The 20,658-nt window shown below is 39.7% G+C and overlaps 1 protein-coding gene across 5 annotated transcripts in view; it reads right to left on the bottom strand.

The window, feature by feature from the left end:
* EXOC1 (exocyst complex component 1) overlaps window positions 1-20,658 on the bottom strand; it is a 65,728-nt gene that overhangs the window by 16,249 nt on the left and 28,821 nt on the right. For 3 of the 5 annotated variants that reach the window (XM_039539767.1, XM_039539771.1, XM_039539768.1), the window contains 5 exons: window positions 18,178-18,327; window positions 14,722-14,827; window positions 7,462-7,506; window positions 6,410-6,573; window positions 2,044-2,151 (listed from right to left, as the gene is read on the bottom strand). In XM_039539767.1, coding sequence (XP_039395701.1) covers window positions 2,044-2,151; window positions 6,410-6,573; window positions 7,462-7,506; window positions 14,722-14,827; window positions 18,178-18,327 — 573 coding nt within the window. The remainder of the gene's footprint in view (window positions 1-2,043; window positions 2,152-6,409; window positions 6,574-7,461; window positions 7,507-14,721; window positions 14,828-18,177; window positions 18,328-20,658) is intronic. The other 2 variants (XM_039539770.1, XM_039539772.1) reach the window with 1 other exon arrangement.

Raw genomic sequence — 20,658 nt, forward strand, 5'->3', positions numbered from 1 at the left:
CCACCCCCTCATCTGGAGGTAAACAAAGTGGTCACCATTAAATAGCCAACATTTTCTATTCAAGGTTTTGTCATTGCCGTAAGCTCTGCAAAACACTGTCCCACCCTATGATCTTCCCTTGATTGTCTGCCTTGCCTTATCAACTGTTAGCATTCATAAGCTAGTGTAGTAAATTATATCAAATGCTGCTCACAGAACAGCATGGACATTTGATCTTTAAATGTCCACAGAAAGAGGTCACCCACCAAATCCACAAGTACAACCTGTGCCATATCCGGATCTATATTCAAATTGACACAGTCTGAGGCAGCGATGTACTCAGAGATATCTCACCTATGTGTTCTCAAGAAATGGGAAGGTGGAAGATTAAATATTGGCAATATTTGCCCAGATTCAAACAAATATCCACCTGATGCTGACAGCTATGGCCACACAATAGCTTCCTTAACTAAAGCTAAACAACTTAGCACCTGAAGAGAGGTGCTGACAATCTCCACCCAGTTCTCTACTGGCCTTCCAGCCATAGACTGTAGTACTTACACTATTGTAACAACACTGTAAAAATTGTGAAGTAGGGCACATCAATGAGCAACACTGGATTAAACTCAAGCAGAGAAGACTATGGGTGAAATCCTGGCCCCATTAAGGCAATGGCAAAACTACCAATGACCTCAGTAGGGTCAGCATTTCACCATTAGCATTTGTGCAGTCTGCATCCACAGAAGCAGACTGTTTAATCACAGTCAGCTAGACTTTCTCTGCAAAGTAACATGATGTTTCTTTTTGACACAGACTCATATCAAGACAGGAGCAAGGACAGCCTCAACTAATCAGGTTGCCTTCTATTCAAAATAAGTCCCCCGACACCTACCACGACACTGTCCGCAAGTCAGGCAATTGCACATAGAAGTGCATATTTAGTTTTCTATTCAGTTGTCCAGCTATCTGTATGCACAACTCCCAAATTTGTATTAGCAATCATGATAGCCATGCACGCAAATTTAACAACCTAGGCTAATAGCCTCTAAACTCAGATTAAATAACTTAGCCTCATATGCACAGATCAGCCAAACTCTGTTAGACAGTTTTAGTTTCAACAGCTTAAAACAGTTAAATGATTGTTCCTTCATTTAGTTTGAAACCCAGTTTATATGTGGACAAAGAGATAGCCGTTATGGTTCTCTGTGGCAGAAATCTTCCAGCCACAGCTAAAACACCCCTTGAAGCAACTAAGATGTTTAAGTAAGTATAGACATTTTCTAAAAAAGCACTTAAGAGCTAACATCTCATATGAAAGTTTAAGAAACCTTTGAAAATCCAACTATCTTAGAAGACACAGAAAGAGATAAAATACTTAAGGGATGGGAAAAAAAATCACTTTCCTCTGAGGGAAAACAAGAAAAAAGTGATGCGTGATTAGCAAGAGAATCTCAATAATCATTATAAAATACTAACAGTTGTAGAATTGTACACTGAGGAACATTCCCAGAAAACAGTGTACCAGGAAGGTTTATCTTTATTTCCCACACATAGCTATGAAGGTTTTCTACATTCTAGATTTCCCCCCTTTTATTTGCCACCATTATTCCAAATACTATGTTTCTTAGCACTTCAGCAATATACTTAGAATGAAAATAATTCAAAATAAAAGAAAGGGTCTAATTTACTACATCCTTTTCTTCTTCCACTGCTTAACTGTAAAGTACATTCAGATTTCGCTTTACTATAATATTAGGGAAAATGGATTTGAGACATTCTGGTTAAAATCCATTATGCACTCTAGACTTCTTTGACATTAACTTGCAAACTACAAAAATTCTGCTGACTATTATTCACACTTTAGGACCCAAACTTGCAAACACATATGCATTTAAACAACTTTATTCATATGAGCAGCTCCACTGACTTTAGTGGGAGTTATGTGTGTATTTGTAGCAACTGGGCCTTCATTGCCACAATATTATTTCAACACCTAATACAACAATTTTGTGTTAAAGACCATACATAGATTATATATCATAGCTAAACTGAAATAAGTCATACCATTGTTGTTCCCATGCTTTGATGCTGCTGTAGTTTGAAGAATTTGCTAATGAAGTCCTGTTCTGCCAGACACAGGGGCTCCAGTTCGCTTAGAACTTGCTCAAAGATCTAAAGTAAATCAAAATAATTTGATTAAACACACCCATACATACACACCCCAATGCACTGTAGCCAATTATAACAATATTCTTAGTTTTAATTTATTTTCCATTGCTTGTGTGATCCTAAGAACCACTCGATGCCAGTTGGCAAAGGGTTCACTGTTCTGTAACAACAACAACTCCTAATAGGCCTGACAAACTAACTACACCTAGCACACTGCATTCATAGTATATATCCATAAAGAATATCATGTGAGATCTTCAATAAAAGCTAGGTTCACACTGGTCATTAATATCATTGTGAAATGTAAGTGCAAATAGCATGTCTATGATAGTGCCAGAATACGGGGAGCCAGTGGCCCATGGCCCATCCACTTTGCCCCTCTTCCCCCTGAGGCTCCCCCGGCCAGGCCAACAGCTAGAGCCCGGCCGGGGAGCCCAGGCAGCTGTGAGGTGCCGGGCCGCAGATCCACCTTTCCTGGGTTGGAGGAGCCCACGGGGCAAGGACACAGGCTGGGGGCTGCTCTTGGGCCCCCCATCCCAGGCAGATGGACAGTCTGTGGTGCAGCACCCCACAGCTGCTCACATGGCTCTTACCATGTCCAGGCTACAGCCCCCCAGCTGGAGCCAAGTCCAGGTAAGAGCTGTGTGTGGCCTGGGGAGCTGCGGACCCTCCTGTCCGGGGTGCGGACACAAGCCAGGGGCTGTTCTGGACCGCCTCCCTTGGCAGGTGGAGGGTCCATGGCTCCCAGCCTCCTCCAGCTTCCGGTTTGGCCGGGGACAGGGCCTTGGATGGAAGAGGAGGGGCAGGGGGCGCTGGTCCTGGCCTCCCCACTTTTGGGCAGGCTCTGCCACCCTTGATACACAATAAAAATATATTCTTTAAAAGTTTGAATCAAGGCAGGGTTGACAAACAGGTTTCTGCCGTCTGCCTTAGTTTACATGTAAATTAAGCATAGTAAGCCAACACAATGGAAACCCTCTTTGCATACAAGTCAACATGGTGTCGGCATGCTAGAAAATAGACCACCAGGGTCATCCTGACTCTGGGAACAAGCAATCAATTGTGGAGGCTGGAGAAGACAAAAGGACACCTCTTTATCCTGTACCTGAAGAAGTAACTGCTTATGCTGAAATAAATTTGTTAGTCTCTAAGGTGCCACAAGTACTCCTGTTCTTTTTGCAGATACAGACTAACACAGTTGCTACTCTGAAACCTGTTATATTATGACATTTGTGAAAAAATGTTCCCAATCAGTCTAGGTTAGAAATGCTGCAAGAAAACTTTGGGGAATAGAAAGTCTGCTTTTATACAGATGGTTAGTCTGGTAAAGTTAAGTTTAGTTTCTAGGAAGCTTGTATTGATTTTGTTTTGTATGTAACCTTTCTGTCTCTATTATCCTTACTCACTAGCCATTAAATTTTAACCTTTGATAATAAAGTTATGATTGTTTTCACTATAAATCTCTCTCACTGCTGCGATGTTACATAAGAGCTGATCCTCAGTTGAATCAAACAGGCTCGTGTGTACGTCTGCTTAGGGATAGCAAACCTGCTAATTTCAGCAAGTGTCCAGTGGGTAGGGGCTGGACATTACAGGGGAGTGCTTCGGTGATTGAGGTATGCCTACTGTTAACATGCAAGCCAAAGTAAGGGCTGGCATAGCCCTGAGAAGATTGTTTTGGTTGCTAGTAGGCCAGAGGTGTCAGAGAGCTGACACTCAATTACACAATAGCAAGTCTCTCACTGGAGGCAAGAGAGTAACAAGGTAACTCGCAGTCCTAGGTACTCCAAGAAGCATCACAGCTTGTTCCATATAATACCTTCTGCATTCAAACTCTGAAGCCAGATTTCTACCTGAACATATAAAAGCAATAGGAACAGTAACCTGATATGATTTCCAAAAGTTCTAACAGTAAAACAGCCATATTTTAAAAAGGTTGATTTACATAAAGTTTTACTACCACGTGAAATATAATTCTTTGTTATCCACTTTAAATATGAGAGGAAGAGGGAGAAAGGAAAATGGAATGGTCCCTGTCTCTCCTGCCCCCTTCCCCAAGGAGCTTGCCAACTGAATTCTAAGACTACAGGATGAAGTATTTACTAATTCAAAACCCATTATCTATCTGGCCACATGAGAGGTTGTAACAGTGTTGTCACAACCTTATTTGAAAAAGGTTATAACCAAACAAATTGCATCCATACCTGGTACAGTTATAGACTGTTAAGCAATCATACTACCGATCTAGTTGCAGGGAACAAGAAAATAGGAAGTAGTTCACAGAAGAGTTTCTATCTACAGTAGATGAAGCTATGCTAGCTGCTATTCTTATATTGGAAAAAAATTTCAAATACTATGCTGCAGTTTCAGATTATTAGTTGTGGATATTTTGTGCAGCAGTGTGTTCTGTTGGCATATGGTAGCTTGGTAAAGGTGTGTGTGCAGAAGCACAGATTGAGAGGGACACAGCAAAAGACTTTGGTGCATGATCTGTAGCAAATAATACTGTAGTTGTGGAACTGGTAAGGTGGGTGCCTGTGAGTGGATGAATAGAGGGTATGTTAAGTGGTTTAACATACCGTTTCTTTGTGGGTTTGTGTCAGGTGTGTTCTGTATGTGCCAACCCTAACTGCTTCACAGTAAAGTTTTTTGTGTATTAAGTACTAGCATCTGGTGAAATTGGTAAATAAGTTTTTGTATTCACTTTTGGAAACAGGTGATCTTGAGTTATTTTTAAATATAATCAAACTAAACAGTGAAGCTACTTTTTGGCATACATTTTAAATTTATTAAAATTATTTGTCATCCACCAAACCATAAAGACTCTTTCAAAGACATTTCTAGTCTACTGTGTCATCTGCATACAGTAAACTAAATCAGTTTCTTTGCAAGTATTTAGGGACTAAATGCATGGTAACTGTTAAACCCTACCACACTACTAAGATTAAGCAGTAAATCTAATCACTAGAAACTAATAAGGGAAAGATTTATCCAAAAAGTTATTGGGCAAGCACAACAAATTATATAACTCTGCGTATACATTTCTTCATCACACACAAGATTACATGCAGAAATACAGGACGAGGGTTTTTAAAAATAATTAAAAGAAGAAAACAAAAACCAAACCATTTGAAGGGATTATATCTATTTTTGTTGACTTGTAACAGAATATGAGAATTCTTGCAAAAATTACTAATTTTCACAGACAGGACCATGATTTTAATTCAGTTTAACAGAAAAACACCTGTTACGACTTCAAGTGTATGTCTGTAACTTAGAGGTTAAAATCCTTACAGGTAAACTGCAGTGGTGCTAGGCAACAACAAAAGAGGTATTCATTTCCTCAAATAAAATAATCCTATCAAACTTAATTTTAATTGTTTTCCCACTTTCCATTTTCACGATAGCACTTGGCAAAAAAAAAAAGTATTAGAAGACTATAATTGGTTGCCCTCTTTTTAAAAATATATCTTAATTTATAATATTTTGTGAGACTAAAAACAGTTTTGGTAGGAAAATTTTCCCCTATCCATTGAGAATCCTCCCTAAACACTGGGTTTACACTTTTAGGTCTATTTCTGCAAGGGATAGGGCTACAGACTTAGCCTTCATTTAAAAAAAAAAAAGACTCCAGCAATCATTTGGTGCCATAGTGTAAGGCAGCCAAAGTAGATGTGCAACTGACATTTAAATGGTTAATTTTAGAAATTGGTATTTATTTAAATTATTATTTTGTCTTGTGTACTAGATCTCTACTGGATGGTCTATTAAACTAGATTCTCTTTCCTTCTTTCCGGTTTTGCCAACAAATTTACAAAAAACACATCAATACTTTTTGAACTCCTTTCTTATGATGGTGTCATAATTCAGCAATCTCATGATCAATTTGCTTCATATTTGGTAGAAAAAAAAAAAGTTGGTCCCATACTTAACCCACAAATTTTTAGCCAACATTCCTTTGTTTGGGAACTTTTGAGCATGTGCAGCAAAACCAGACTTATAATGAAAACAATTGAAATCTTAACTATGGTTAATGTTAGTCTCTCCATAATTAAATCTGTTAGAGTCTTGAGCAAATGCACAATGCATATCAGATTGAAGTGTTGATATATATGTATTCATGCTAAATGAATTTAAAGCATTATACATCTATATGGACTCCTGGGCACCAATGAACATTTTCAGACAGTAAACAAAATGTGGATTCATGACAATTGAAGTTCAAAACTAAGGAGAAATATTACATTTTTTTTTGTTTTACCTTATCAAATTTAGTTCTATCAGCCACATCAAGGTCAGAGGCAGACATGTTTCCCATATCCAATAGTGAAGATGACTGAGACCTGCGATTTCCTGAACTCTGAACGGAGAGTTTATTTAGGCTAGAGGTAGATCCAGTCAATTTTCCAGAACTTCCATGAAGACCTACGAAATAATGAAAGTATGAAAGATGGCAGCATAGGTGGAATAAAATAAATTTGAAAAGAAAAATACAGTTATGTCCAAAACAGCACTCCTAGTCCCCACAGAGACTGTCAATATTCTTTCTACTGAATAGTTTGTACCTTATCTGTAAGTGGGTTTGTGGTATACACATGTTTCTTCATTACAAGTCTAACTGGAATATTTAAGTGTTTTCAGAGTTAATTACAATGCAGCTACCTAAGTCTGCATTGTAGAATAACATAGGAAAACTGACATCAGAAACCACTTTGGGCATCTTGCACCTGGGACCAGCATGTATAGCAAATATGCTGGGGCAGATACTCTCCTTTCTGAAAGGAACACTGGATGGGAACTCCAGTTGTGATGCTTTAAGAGCATCTTTCAGCAGCACACTGAGCAAAGAGAGTGTGCGGAAATTATTCTGAAAGGAAAACACTTGTACAGCAAACACTTGAGTATCTAAAGATACTCTCCATATTCTCTTGGACCTGCTTTTTCCATAGTTCACATTCTTTTGGTTGATGACAGCTGGGAATAAAGTGGGGCGAGGAGAGAAGGGGACTTAAGGAAGAGCTCTTGCTATGATGAGAGACCTCAGTACAAAAACAAAGTTAAGAGAAACATCTGCTATATTCAAACCGCAAGTAAAATGCTGTGATAAATCTTCATAAATATCGATCGCAGAGAACCAATTATTAATTTTCATTCTGTATGTTCAACATCTCTTGGATGTATTTTGCTTACAAATACTTATTGCACCCTGATATGTCAGCTTTAGGGTTAATGGGTTTTCCATTATATATAACTACATCTACACATAGACACACATGCATTGACAATACATACTAATGCACTAGTCATACTCACTCTCTGTTTCCTGTTTGACAGCGCTTTCTTTTCGAGGCAGTGTAGCTGGCATGGATTAGGTTGCAAGCATCAAAGACAAAGACAAGTTAAAAATGCAGTTTGCACAAACCATGCACAAGATGCAAGTTAAGCACTAGCTGGAAAGAAACATGCAGAGAACTATAAGCAGCAAGTAACTATAGTTGCAAACACATGTAGTTGGGGAGGTACTGTTCTAGAAATTCAGTATCTAACTACATGGAAAACACAGTATACGTTTCAAAATATTAAATTTTCATTTTTCTTAAAACAAAATGTGTAGGAAAACTCTGACTTGTTAGACATTTATACATCAAATTCTCCTTAACACAGAAAAGACCACCAAAATAGTGAGTCTTATTTGCAAAGATTGATATTGGGTAAGATTTGCAGTTCACAGGAATAGTGTGCAAATAAACTGTAAATCATATTGATACCAAACAAAGAGAAATGCAAACAGATTAATCCTGTGTACACTTGTACTACATCAGGGCTACCTACATCATCTTCCAGCTCTTTAACTAAAAATCTATTAATACTGCAAAAGTCCTTTCAATAATATTCTTTTCTCCAATAAGACCAGCCAGCCTATTGTATATTGCTGTTGCTGACAACTTAATTTCGCTTTTCACAGTGAGAAGTAATGTATTTTTCATTCAGGTTGCATCAAGAATTTCCCAATTTGCAGATGTTGCCAGGCTAAGAAAAAAGTCACTACCAACAAAAACATTTACATAAAGATACAACTCATTTTTAAAGGGTTTATCCTCTGAATATCCCGCTGGTCTCTGAAAAATAAAATAAGTAGTTCCTCAAGCAAAAAACTGCATTTTAGTAAGAAGTTTAGAGTACCCTGTGACAAGGTAATATTTCCCTGTGTGTGGTAAAGGATTCTAAGTTCACCAGTGGAAAGCACTTGCACACATGCTCCAGAAGCAAAATTTAGTAGGATTCAACAATTCTTGGTGAGCATGAATTTTTCAAGTTACAGCCGCAAAAAAACCAAATGGTTACTTATCTGTACAGTAACTATTGTTCTTTGAGATGTGTTGTGCATACACATTCCATTTTAGGTGAATGTGCACTTACTGCACTCGAGTTGGAGACTTCTGCCAATACTACCACTAGGTGGTCCATGTGCTCCAGCTCGCCTCATGCTCTCAAGTGATGGCATAAAACAGGCATGTCTGCCGCCTACCTCTCCATTCCTTCACACCGCTTTAAGTAAAGTCCAAAGTAGCTGCTGGGAGGTCGTGGGATGTATATGTGCACAACATACCTCAAAGAATAGTAGTTACTGTACAGATAACCTTTTTTCTCCTTTGAGTGATTGTGCACACACACATTCCACTGGAGATGATTCCTCAGACATTCCCTTACAGGGAGAAGGACTTTGGATCATCTACATAGGGATTGTACCACCAATTTGCAAAGTTGGCATCATCTCAAGAGGTTTGAATCATGGGGTAATGAGTGGGAAAAGTATGCACAGACGACCATGTTGCTGCCTTGCATACACCAGCTATTGGAAGATTGCTCAGGAATGGTGATGTGGTGGACTGAGCCCTAGTGGAGTGAGAGGTTATTCTCAATGGAGGAGAGACTTTATCAAGATCGTAGCAGAGTTTCACACAGTCAGAAATCCAGCATGAGATTTGCCGAGATGACACTGATTGACCTTTAATTCTTTCAGCAGAGCTTACAAAGAGCCTGGGGTAAGACCTAAAAGACCTAGTGTGGTCCAAGTAAAATGCCAGTACTCTATGAACATCCAAAGACTGGAATGCTTCTTCAGCCTTAAATGAATGGGATTTCAGGAAAAATATGAAAAGATTGTTTGGTTTAAATGGAAGACTGACACTACCTTAGACATAAACTTAGGGTGAGGCCTAAGAGACTCATGGTCTTCCATAAGGACAAAGTAAGGAGGGTCAGCTAAGAGAGCTTAAAGTTCTGAAATCCTCCTTGTAGAAATGACTGCCACCAAGAACCACTTTCTTTAGAGAAAATAAAGATAATGAAATGGTAGCCATTGGCTCAAAGTGGGGTCATATCAGTTTGGAGAGGACAAAGTTTAAATCCCATATACAGGTGTAGGAACAGGAGGGTAAACATTGATTTGACATTTCAAAAATAGAAAAAATGAAAGGATGAGAAAAGATGGAAAAATTATCTATTGGCTTATGTAAAGTAGAAATAGAAGCCTGGTAAACTCTCACAGAACTACTTGAAAAACTGATACACTGACTGAGGCCTCATATGTGGAGTTACATACATGCATGAGGCCCCATGGCCAAGGAGCTGAACACAGGCATGCACTGATGTCGTTAGAATGGACTTGAGGCTTTTGGAAAGGATGGCTATAGATTGATATCTCTTGTTTGGAAGATAAGCCATGACAGTCCTGGTATTGAGGTGGACTCCTATGAAAGTTATGCACTGAGTTGGTTGTAATTGCGATTTGTCCAAATTTAGTTTCAGACCTAGACAGGAGAACACTTGTCTGATGACAAGGATGCTGTTCTGGCCCTGGTCGCTCGATGCTGCATGAATCAGCCAAACATCCAAGTAAGGGAATATCTGAATACCCAAAAAATGGAGGTGAGTAACTACCCCCAACATGCATTTAGTGAAGATACTCGGGGCTGAAGATAGACTAAAGAGAAGCACCATGTACAGTTAATCACTGGTCCCTCCCACAAACTCAAGGTACTTTCAATGGCAGGGATGAAGGGCCAACATGAAAGTATATGTCGTATATCCATGGAAGGGGTAATAGAATTTGATTTTCTTGATGAAACAGTTCGGCTTTTGAAATAGTTCTGGAAGCCACCAGATTTCTTCGGGACCAGGAAGACGGTGGACACGCCCCTTTTATGACCTCTCCTGAGAACACATGTTGAGCAGGAGCCTGTGCGCCACCTGCTTGCAAAAGTCTCTGACTCGGATGCACTGGACACACATACATCTACAGTGAAATGTTTATGTGTACAATCCCTCAAAGAACCACCCCATCAGAGTGGAGCTGGCATGATGGTCCTATTCTAAGAGGATAGGAATGTACTTTCATTTGTACAAATATGGATATGCAAATGCTCTTCAACACCGATTTCTCAACTAGGCACCAACACAGACAGTTTTAGGATGTCAGACTCAGATTTAATTCCAGCTTAATTTTTATCTGCACTATTTTATTTTTTACCACAGTACCGCATATTTGATATTGGTTTCTTCATAGATCCCCTGATCCCCAACCCCATAGACTGGCGCTGCAGAACAAAGAAATATAGCCAAGGACCACCCTTAGACAAAGGTATATAATGGTCGGGCTGCTGTGGAAGTATCATCTGGTAGGTAGGACATACTGTTGTCACATAGTACTTGAAGAGGTTTTCTGTCAAATTGGGAGGGCATGACTAGTAGGGATCCAAAGGGGTCAGTCTGGGGTCTAGTACTATTCAATATTTTTGTTAATGACTTGAATAATGGAGTAGAGAGTATGCTTATAAAATCTGCGGATGACATCAAGCTGCGAGGCGTTGCAAGCACTTTGGAGGACAGGCTGAAAAATCAATATGACCTTCACAAATTGGAGAATTGTTCTGAATTCACCAAGATGGAATTCAATAAAGACAAGTGCACACGTACTTCTCTTAGGAAGGAAAAATCAAATTTGCAACTACAAAATGGGGACTAACTGTCTAGGCGGTAGTACTGCTGAAAAGGATCTGGGGGTTACGGTGAACCACAAACTGAATATGATTAATTAATGTGATGCAGCTGCAAAAAAGGCTAATATTCTGGGGTGTATTAACAGGAGTGTTGTATGTAAGATATGGGAGGTCCTGTCCTGCTCTGCTTGGCACTGGTGAGGCCCCTGCTTGAGTACAGTGTCCAGCTCTGGGCACCACAATTCAGAAAGGATGTGGACAAACTGAAGAGTCCAGAGTAGAGCAACAACGATAAAAGGGTTAGAAAACCTGATCTATGAGGAAAGGTTGAGAAAAAGGTCCATGTTTAGTCTTGAGAAAAGATGACTGATTTGGGGACCTGATAATAATCTTCCAACATGCTAAGGACTGTTATAAAGAGAAAGGTGATCAATTTTTCCCCAGGTCCACTGAGCTTAGGACAAGTATCAATGGGCTTAATCTGCAGCAAGGGATACTTCAGTTAGATATTAGGAAAAATTTTTTAACTGTAATTGTAGTTAAGCTCTGGAACAGGCTTCCAAAGGAGGTCGTGGAGTCTCCATCATTGATATCCTTTAAAAATCAGTTGGACAAACATCTGTCAGGGATGGTCTAGGTTTACTTGGTCCTACCACAGCACAGGCGGGTGGACGTGACTTCCTGAGGTCTGTTCCAGCCCTACATTTCTAAGATTCTAGGATTCTGTCCCATCCTCAGCTCATGTATTTAAATGCACTGAAGGTAACAAGTTTCTACCTTCAGAGGAAGAAAAGTACACCCTATTAAGGCAAGGAAGAATTTGCATTGCATCCCAGAAATTTATTGCTCTCTTTTTTGTGTCAGACAGTCTTCAAATAAATAAATAAAGGTGCATGCTAGTACAGAGCACTAAAAGAATTCTCCCAGCAGACCCTCTATGTTTAAGATGTTCAAATTGAAGCTTCATTCCAGAAACTGCAAAGGAGCAAAAGGCAAGAGAACACCAACATAGCTCAAAGACTGGCAGTGTCTGATCCCCAAAAATCTACTCTGTAAAAAGCCTTCATGTGTTCCTTACACAGTAATTTTTTCCATTATTAAAAAAAATTCACATTAATTCAACAAAACATCTTTTAGCAATACGCACTAACTTCCTCCAATGCACAAGTCCTTTTAATTTGGAATTGTTAAATAGGTTTTTGCATTCATTTAAAAAAAAAATCAGCTGACATTTAAAAGACAAAATGAAACACTATTTATCTGCAAAGATCTGAGATGCTTCTTTCCCTCCCTTTGCACAACTGATAACATTAAGAACATGAACAGTGCAGAGCAGTGTATTTTCCTATACTACCACTATAGTTTAATTCAGGTTAAATTTATTTGTGGACTCCACAGACAATCCATGATTCTGGGATATGCATCCATGAAAGCTGTTCATTAATTCCTGGGCTGGGTAGCGCGGAACTTCCCCCTTGAATGCAGCTGCAGAATGCCAGTTCTGTTTCTGTGCAATGGCTAAAGCCTACCCACTCACTCCTCGAGGAAGAGATTCTGCTCAGTCTCTGCATGAATACTGGAGGACATCTCTCAGAATGTCCTACTAGAAGGAAGTTCTTTCCTGGCTTCCTCAGACCTTCAGTAAGCAACAGTGTGGTTTGCTACATGACAAACTATAAAAGAATATGTCTATGTTTAAGTAGAACTGTTACAAAAGTAATTAATCTCACACTAGATAAATTGGTAGAAAGTTTCTCCACCCTCTTGCTAGACTGAAAAGATTGCTAGACTTTAAAAAAAAATGTAGTCAAGTTTACACAAATATGAAACTTAATAGAAATTCTCTTAGATCTTTTTAATTCATATATGTAAATAACCTCTTTCCTCTAAAACAAAGATCTGTTATCCACAGTTCACAATAATGTGTCATAAGTCCAGAACATAATTACTATGGGTAACGTTGTTTCCTCCCAAAGTGGATCACAAGGGAATAGTAAAAAAAAAAAAATGGAAAAAAATATAGGGTTATTTTAAGAGGCAGGGAGGAGCGGGGGTTATTTATTTATTTTTTAAACTCATGACCAACGAGGTAGGTTAACACTTCAAGATTCAGGACTCCTTCTGCTCCAAGCTGTTTTTCTGAAAACTCTAGGGAACCATTTGTGCTCCATGTTCAATCATCTGGTATGGCAAATTTAGGCATATTAAAAAATAGAATATATCATTTGAGAAAGTGCATCAAAGATTTAGCTCACTATATTTAAACAAGCAAAGCAGAATTCATTACATCCTTTCATTTCAATTGTAAAACGATGGGAAATTAAAAGCTATAGGTCTATACCAAACATTAAAATACAATAAAATTGAAGTGGGTATTCACTCACAAAAGCTCATGCTCCAATACATCTCTTAGTCTATAAGGTGCCCCAGGACCCTTTGCTGCTTTTATTAAAATACAGTACATCTTACATACAAATCCATCTACCTGTCACCTGTTTTTCATTATTATTTGCTGCTAAGTTGCAATGTTATTTTGGGTATAGATGCCCTTTCACAGGCATGAGTGAACTCCTTTTCCCAAAGGGGATACATGCACCCATCAAAAGGAAAACTAAATACAACTTCCAACCTCAGATGCATGTACATAGCTCCCTTTGAAACCCATGTATGTACATCCCCATGGGCAGAATGAGTGTTTAAGTTAGCTTCCTCAAAATCCCTCATAAGTATTTATTAAAATACAAATCTCTTAGTAGCACAAGTAACACTAAGACACTGCCCAAATAGTTTTCTTTGGATAAAATGTTTGTTTTTCCAAATTTGCTTCAGTGTTAAAATCCCACTGAGTGAAGTTTTTAAACAATAAATGTGTTGTCAGGTCTCAACAGAGGTGAAAGTAAGCTGGTCCAGTCCAGTCCAGCATACCAGCAAGAGCCAGTACGCCGTGCCGGACTGGCCCAGCTTCCGCGGTGGTGATTTAAAACATCGCCGGAGCTCCAGCAGCCAGGCTCAGGCGGGGATTTAAATGGCCAGGTGCTCCTGCCACTGCGGGGAGATCCATGCCCTTTAATTCGCCCCTGAGCCCCAGGGCTCCCAGCCGCCTCTGCAGCTGGTAGCTCTGGGGTGATTAAAGGCCCTGGGGCTCCCAGCCACAGCCCCAGGGCCTTTAAATCTTGAAAGGCCTCTTCCGGTTGAGGTCATACCCTCGCTCAGGACTCCGGCGTACCGGTAAGTCCTTTAAATTACTTTCACCTCTGGGTCTCAAACAGTGATCTGCACTCTCAGTGTCGTATATAGTGCCATGCCTCATTCTTCAAGTTATCTCACTCATTCAACTCCCTCTGAACTTACTACAAGTGTCACACAGAGGGCTTTTGCAGTGTACCTAATACATTTTTGATGATCCTGTATTTGTCCTCTGACTTCAGCCATGTCTGCCAAATGTAGCATCTTTCCAGTTCAGGCACAACACAGTCTTTTACAAAGTTGGCTCTGGATGATTTGACATAAATGTTTATTACAACACAAACAAAAAACTAAAGCAAAAGGTATGTGTCTCTTGGAAGCTTACCAAACTTTTTTCCTTCTTTGGTTGTGCCCGTCATCTTAATCTTGGCAACCTCAAAGAAATCTTTTATTTCTCTTTCATATAGCCGTGATAAATAATCCATGTAATTCTTAAGTGAAAAACAGAAACAGTTTAGCATATGTACTGTAATCTGAACATATGCAATAACCCAGAATTATAAATGGCAACCTGCAAATAAAATGAACAAGCTAATGCTCTTCATGCCTTGCATCTAAAGATTTGGACTATATAAAACCTAAGGGTATGTCTACACTACCCGCCGGATTGGTGGGTAGTGATCAATCTATCGGGGATCGATGTATCGCGTCTCGTCTAAATGCGATACATCGATCCCTGAACGCGCTCATCGAATCCGGAACTCCACCAGGGCAGAAGCGGAGTCGACAGGGGAGCGGCGGCCATCGATCCCGCGCCCTGAGGACACGAAGTAAGTCAATCTAAGTTGATCTAAGATACGCAACTTCAGCTACGAGAATAGCATAGCTGAAGTCAACGTATCTTAGATCAATCCCCCCCAAGTGTAGACCAGGCCTTAGAGGTCTATGCTACCCGCAGAGGCTTCGAAGCAACAAATCCACTGGGGTATGTTGTAACCTCCCCACCACAGGGGGAGTATAAATGGCCAGCAGAGCCCATGGTTATTGGGGGTGGGCAGAGTGGCAGGGGGACATGATAATTCAACTCATCCCCTTTACAGCCTCTGCTACTGGGCTCTTACTGAGCCTCTAGCAGAAAATAAAAAGATGTACTCCCAGGCAAAACCTGTGAAAGTTTGCCTTCCCACAGGATGAATCCCTGCTGAGAAATAGAAGGCAAAGATAGCTCAAGATGTTATAAATTCCACTTCCCTGCCACCAGATTCAGCGATACATACAACAAATAAAGGACAAGTATCTTCTTTACTGTAAACTATAGAAGCTTGCTTTAATTTTGGCTTGCACTGTTGCTAAGAAAGTTTAAATTTCAAAAAGCAAAAAAAACTTCTCATAACTAAAGTATAAATTATTTGACAGTCCAACTGCTTGATTTATAACTTGAATTTGCTATGTAAAACAATACCTTATTCAGCACCACAAATGGAAGTGCGTTCTGTAGGTATTTGTTTTCATATATCCTCAAATATTAATCACTTGGCATAACAAGTCCATAAATCCCTCCCTAAATTGCTAATCTATTCCTAACTATCAGTGCAAAAACAGAACAAGAACATATTGGAAGAATAAGTGCACATGCCCTTTCCCTATTAAATCATACGTGCATGTGCGCATAGGCGCATGTGACAAGGAGGACATGCAAATGCTTATCTTTAGGGTTATGTGTGTGTGCACACACAAGCACATATTACACACACATCCTATTACCCTCTATTTTGCCTACTTCAGGAAATAGTAGTAGTAGGAACTCAGCCCTTTCCCAAAATTGCTAAACTTATCACTTTTACATACAACAGTAACTACTTCTACTTTCCACAATAGTGTTCAGTCTATTATTTTTATGATTATTTCTCTGCAAGTAAAACAAATTAGATCATTAAGCAAAATAAATAGTTTTTCAATAGCCACAAACCAGTGCTAGTAGGGAAATCTAGTTTCAGTTCTTGGAAGTTATTGCATTTTATTATTTCTATCAAAAAACATTACAAGCACAAAATAAGTCCTCTTGGCAGTCACAGGGTTACTTACTTTCATTATCGGGGGGGGGAAATAAATAATTCATTACCTTTTAACTTACATCACTAATAATCATTGAGCTCACGGACAGACAGAAAGTGTTATTGATTCATTTGCTCATTTGAATATTATATTAATTATTCAAAAGCACTACTTTAACTACAAAGCTGCAAAAAGACAAAGAATTCCAGTAAGAGGACTGTTGTTTTCTGAGTATATCCCTAACTTTAGCTTACAGCCCAATTCAAACAAATCGAAAGAACAAGGGAAAATTAAAACAGGATACCAAGGAAGCTTATCAAATATAATTTGCATACACTTGAAAGGTATGGAAATGTTCTAGAAATTTACCATTCAGTCTCTGTACAAATACTGTCTAATAGGCCACATACCTAATTTACATGAATGCTGACTAAAACAGGGACAAAATTACTTTCTTTCTAAAAGACGTCAATCTTCTACTGGGCATTTAACCCAACTTCTTATATGACATGAAAGAAGACACAACTAGTTGAATGTTTCTGAATCATTTTTAGGAGTCTGCTTTAAAACTCTAATACTTAAGACTGACTGAATTTACAACGGATGACGCTCATTAGCAACTTCTCAGTTCCTAGCAGAAAGTTGCTAATAACCAAAAAACCCCTGCCCAGGACAGCAGCGCAGAGCAGCCCTGCAGCTAGGTACCCACCACCAACACAGAAGAATACGCAGGAGGCCTGGACAGTGGGAAGGGAAGCTGGGAGGGTGGGCTGTAGGAAGGGAAGCAGTGGGGCTGTAGCCTGAATGCTGGGGCTTTCTACAGGAAGCAGAGGTACTGGGCACCTGCGGGGCTGCACAGCCCCTTTTCCATGCACAGTCCAGACTGCTCCAGGAGCCCAGGATCAACGTGACCAAGTGCTTCTCTCCCTGGCAGCAGCCATGCAAACCTGCCTGTATCTGGGGCTTTCCACAGGAAGTGGGGACCTGTGGGGCTGTACGGCAAAAACAAGTGGTCAGTAAATGGCATGACAGTTGCTAAAAGCCAAATGCCATTAACACTGAAGTCAATCGGATTCGGTTGGTTCCTAGCAAAAAGTTGCTCAGAACAGAAAATTGTCAATATCAGGATTGCTAATAATTGTTATCCATTGTATCGGCCTTAAAAATAGCGTGTTTAATAAGAGCAAATAACTCACTGCTAAGGGCCAAATGTTGCCTTCAGTTACACCTGCACAATTTCTGTACAATCTGTGGTTAATTTTTCACTTCATGGTATTTTATTAAAAACCTGTACAAACAACTTACAAAAACAATTTTTTAAAAATAATTAAAATTGAGATTTTCTATTTTATTTAAAGTAGCCCCTAAAAAGTTTTGCATACAAAAAACAAACAATGGATTAACAATGAGTTCTGTAGAACTAGGAAGACCATTTATACCAGAGTTATTTTCCACAATTATTTTTTTAATTATGTATGCTGCTAGGCACACAATGGAAAAATGTGTATTTAAAGGTATCACATATTTATTAAGTGCCATAACTTTGTATGGTGCTTTATAGAGATTAAACCCACCACCTATCTCTGGAGGAGTTTACAGTGTATATCACAGTAAATGACGATAATACCAAGAAAAAAGTAGGGAAAGAAGGATCAGGGATTAAAAGAGCTGAGCTGTGATTTTTGTTATCACAATTTAACATTCAAAATTGAGAATAAGACACTTATCCAAAAATAATGGAACGCACAGCACTAGAGAGAATTTATCCAATATCTGAGTCACATACCTTTGTTAACCCTTCATATTTTCCATAATCTGTACTTTTTAGCCACTCCATCAATTTGGCATATCGAAGCAAGTCTCTGTGAACGGGATGGTGATTGGGTAATGTCAGCTCAATAGAGTGCTGGGCAAGCGTGGAACTTTGGTCATGACCCTTGATAAAAGAAAACATTAAAATACGTGTAGAAGCAATGTGTGTAAACATACCACTACAAATGCTATCTGAGTGGCCTACAAATTATCACATTGTCAGATAAACAAAAGAAAACAGAAAAGTGAAACTGAAAATTACTTCTTTCACATGTCACTTATCCTGCAGTGGTCTAGTGACTAGGACACTGGACTGTGACTTGTATCATGGATTTGTCTTCTGCTGTCCCTGTGAATATCAGACCAAATTTGGCCAAATTATAAGCTTCAGAAAAATTGTAATTTGCACATACTCAGCAGAGACTTGATTGAATTTAGCATCTAAACTTACTGAAGATTCCCATCTGTATTGAGCAACTGAGCAAGCTCCAGCCCTGGGCTACAGGAGGTGACAAGACTTTCTCTGCAATTGCTGCTGCAGGCCAGAATGGGTCTGAACCAGAATTGAAAAGCAAAAAACTGTCCCTCTTGTGGTCTCAATCCTGAAGTCCAGGCAGCATAGAGGAAGCTATCTGATTTGAAAGCAGAGGGGTAAGAGTCAGATTGGGGGATGTGGGATAATTAGATTGCAACAAGGAGCGGGAGTAGGGGAGAGAGACTGGCAGGGAGAGGAGACTGAACTGATTAGACAAGGAAGGCAATGGAGGAGGGACTCAATATGAAACAAAGAGCTACAAGGGAAGACAGGAACTATTTGAGCAAGGAGACTGGGACTGAGAACTAGTGAGGTGGGGAAGGAATGAGGTATGGGAATTGGGGAAACAGACTTGATGAAAAGCCAAGGTGCGAGCAGAGAACTGGACTAGCAAGGCAACGAGGAGTGGGGGTGAAGCAAACACTGAAATTGGATGAAGAGTCTAGTGATAGAAAAACGGGAACAGAGAGCCAGTGAGAGCATGGAATGCAGGAGGAGGAGGACCAGAGGCCTATTGGATGAGGAGCCAGGAAGGGGATCTGGGATTGACTGGACAAGGAGCTGAGGGGATGGGGGAACTGGGACTAGAATGAGAAGCCTGAGTTAGAGAGACTGGGACTGGCTAGGTGAGGATAAAGGGACTGGGACAAGAAGCCAGGGGTGGGGAAGATAGCACAGGGACACTTTGGAAAGGATGGGGCAGAAGACATCCAAGCCTGGGGAGAGGTACAGGAAGAAGAGTTTGTACCCACTAGACCATACTCCCCTCCAGAGCCAGGAATGGAACTCAAAATTCTAATCTCACTATTCCTCTGCTGTCAGCAAATATCTGAAAAACAGATATTTCTACATCTAGTGTTGGTCTATATAACAATAGTAGGTTGTCATCCTCTATCAGTTAGTTACTCTGTTAGCTCAAAAGGCAGAGGTCTATGTGGAAGATCTAAAGGTTCCAGTACAGTTGAGGATTTAGGTGGATGTCAAGATTATGCCACATGACAATTTTTTTTTCAGTTTAGTTTTTTTTAAATCCTGGGAAATTACACACAAAGCTACATTAAAACACACACAAAGGATGCAAAGTCAAGCATGCAAAGTTAGGAAATGCGAGAATTAAGGTTGCCTGTGCAACCTTAATTCAGCCCCCTTGTGCACATGAATTATGATAGTCTGTAATCATATGATATCACACATTTTTCCATAGGACTCCTGTCTCATTCAGTTCACAAGATAGATGGTGCTCAATTAACAAGTAGCTAGTCAGTATTTTTCTCCTCATTGTTCAATGTGTGACCCTAGACTTAGACTTTATTTACTGCACAGTACTCAAACACTGCTCTGAAGACAGAATTATTAGTTTCCTCACAGGCTTTTCTACAGCACTCATCACCATACATTATTTTCACAACACTCCTGTGAAATGAGGGGGATCTTATCTCCATTTTACAAATAGGAAACTGAGGCACAGAAAAATTAATGTCAAAGTCTCCTCTAATTTTAGGTGCCCAATTTGACACACCTGGGACCTGATTTTTCAGAATATATGGCATTATATAGCAGCTAATATGGTCAAAGCACAGTTCCCATTGACTTCAGTTGCAGCTGTGAGTGCTCAGCACTTTTGCAAACAAACCCCCAGGGTCTCATATCAAGCACCCAGAGAAAATGAGGAACCTATGAAAAGTCTAGTTTAAATGACTGTCCAGGATCACACAGGAAACCTGGGGCAGGGGCAGAATTCAGTTTCCAAGAGCAGCCTTCAACTGCCTTAATCATTCTCTTTTTCTTCAATCCACTGCCTCATTCACTACACACCTTTTAACTTCTGCAACAAATGAAACAGACAACTGCCTCCTTTACTACAAAACCCTGATTCATCCCTGGAGCATGGTCCATCTCATACACTGAATGTCAGAGGGC

This window comes from Mauremys reevesii, linkage group 5 (assembly GCF_016161935.1).
Source record: "Mauremys reevesii isolate NIE-2019 linkage group 5, ASM1616193v1, whole genome shotgun sequence".
Lineage (NCBI taxonomy): Eukaryota > Metazoa > Chordata > Testudines > Geoemydidae > Mauremys > Mauremys reevesii.